The 1,905-nt window shown below is 36.1% G+C and overlaps 1 protein-coding gene across 1 annotated transcript; it reads right to left on the bottom strand.

Moving 5' to 3' along the window:
• Nucleotides 1–806: 806 nt before the first annotated feature.
• Nucleotides 807–1,400, bottom strand: LOC115077564 (olfactory receptor 1F1-like). Its single transcript, XM_029579859.1, has one exon. The coding sequence runs from the start codon at nucleotides 1,380–1,382 to the stop codon at nucleotides 807–809; it is 576 nt and encodes a 191-aa protein (XP_029435719.1). The 5' UTR covers nucleotides 1,383–1,400.
• Between the last annotated feature and the right edge of the window lie 505 nt (nucleotides 1,401–1,905).

Here is a 1,905-nt window from a genome sequence, read left to right as displayed (position 1 = left end):
AATCTTTCCTTAAAGAATTAGAAAAGGATGTCATCCAAATGTTTGTAAAATGATAATGAAATAAGAATTGGAAGCATGTAAGAGAATATACTTTTATTATTCCTATTCTCCCCATCTAAAAATAGAAGACAAACACTAACTCAATGGAATTCTTCCTTCAAGTATTTTTTTATTGATTAACATCCTCTCATCTATATCTGCTCAACAAGTGGCACCATGGTATTGGATACCCTCAGGGTACAACTGAAATTGAACCCAGATTACAGCTATAAATGAGACATTCAATGGGAAAATCCATTCTTGAGTACTGCTGAATAATCTTGAGCAAATGTGAGAGAGATTCTTTAGCATTAGACAAATAGATTGACAGATCATTTGCATACACTGAAAACTTTCAGATCTCCCAAATTTTATACTTTCTTATACTTGTAAATGACTCATCAAAGGCCCTAACATTATGGTCAATAATAGTGCAACCTTCCCCTACCAAGTTCAAACATCGTTAATAAGTGTTATTTAACCAAAGGCTTGCTCTTGAGTAGGTGTAGACAATTTTAACCAGATCCATGAAATAATTTCCCAATTCACAGCCATTTCAGGAACTAAAACAGATAATACCTCTCTGCCCTATCAAACTTCTTCCAACATCTATTGAAATAGCAGCCATCAGTGCAACTTAACTTTAACTTGGTTTATAATATGACAAAAAGATATCATTAATTATTTGTTGAATGATAAATCCTGTTTGACCACTACATCCTATGTTTCTCCTTAGCCCAGAAACATGCTGGACTTCTTTTTCCATATTACTTTCTAAAGATGAATTTTCTGAAAGCATTTTTTACTTCTTCATTTCTCAGACTATAAATCAGGGGGTTTAGCATGGGAGTTAGAACTGTGTACAGGAGGGCAAACATTTTGTCTTGCTCTGGTGATTGCATTGAACTTGGCCTCATGTAGACACATAGAACTGTCCCATAGAATAGAAGAACGACTGTGAGGTGGGAGGAGCAGGTAGAGAAGGCCTTGTGTCTCCCTTCAGAAGAGCGGATTTTCAGGATGGCTGCGATGATAAAGATGTAGGATGACAGAGTTAGAAAAAATGTGATGACACCCACAAAAATCCCCTCAGAAAGAACTAGCATTTCGAAGTTGTGGGTATCACTACAGGAAAGCTTTAGCAGCGCATTGGGGTCACAGAAGAAATGGTTAATCTCATTGGAACCACAAAAGTAGTATTGGGATATTAAAACAGCTAAAGGAACTGTATCTAGAGAACCAATTATCCATGAAGCAGCTACAAATGAGATACATAGTTTTTTAGTCATTATGAGTGGGTAACGCAAGGGGTTGCATATTGCCACATAGCGGTCGTAGGCCATGGTAGGGAGAAGACAGAATTCTGCATGTGTTACAATTATAAAAAAGCTAAACTGTGTCATACATAGAGAGAAGGAAATTAATGTTTTCCCCTTTAAGAGAATTTCCAGCATCGTAGAGAAAGTGACTGTGGTGTTGCAGATATCTAAGAAGGACAAGTTACTGAGGAAAAAGTACATGGGTTTGTGGAGATGATGGTCAGAGCACATCAGCATTAAAAACCCCAAATTTCCAAGTACAGAGAGAAAGAATGCTGGTACAGCTATTATATAAATGATCAAATGCAGGTGAGAATGTTCAGAGAAGCCTAGAAGAATAAATTCTGTGGTCGATGTTTTATTCTCCTTCCCCATTGTTCTAGTGTTGATAATCTGTTGGAATATAAAAAAAGAAGAGATATAAATATTGGGGTTTTTTTCAAAATACTTTTTTATTAACAGGGAAGCGGTAAACAAAATACCAAACAGGCACTTGAAACATATAACAAAAGGTGAAATCCCACCATCAATAATGACATATCCAAAA

This window comes from Rhinatrema bivittatum, chromosome 16 (genome assembly GCF_901001135.1).
Source record: "Rhinatrema bivittatum chromosome 16, aRhiBiv1.1, whole genome shotgun sequence".
NCBI lineage: Eukaryota > Metazoa > Chordata > Amphibia > Gymnophiona > Rhinatrematidae > Rhinatrema > Rhinatrema bivittatum.
Note: the sequence above shows the minus strand (reverse complement) of the source record. Positions and strands in the feature narration are given on the sequence as shown.

Bases quoted from the DNA above. Each gene is read 5' to 3' on its own strand.
- LOC115077564 (XM_029579859.1), bottom strand. From the start codon at position 1,382: ATGGCCTACGACCGCTATGTGGCAATATGCAACCCCTTGCGTTACCCA.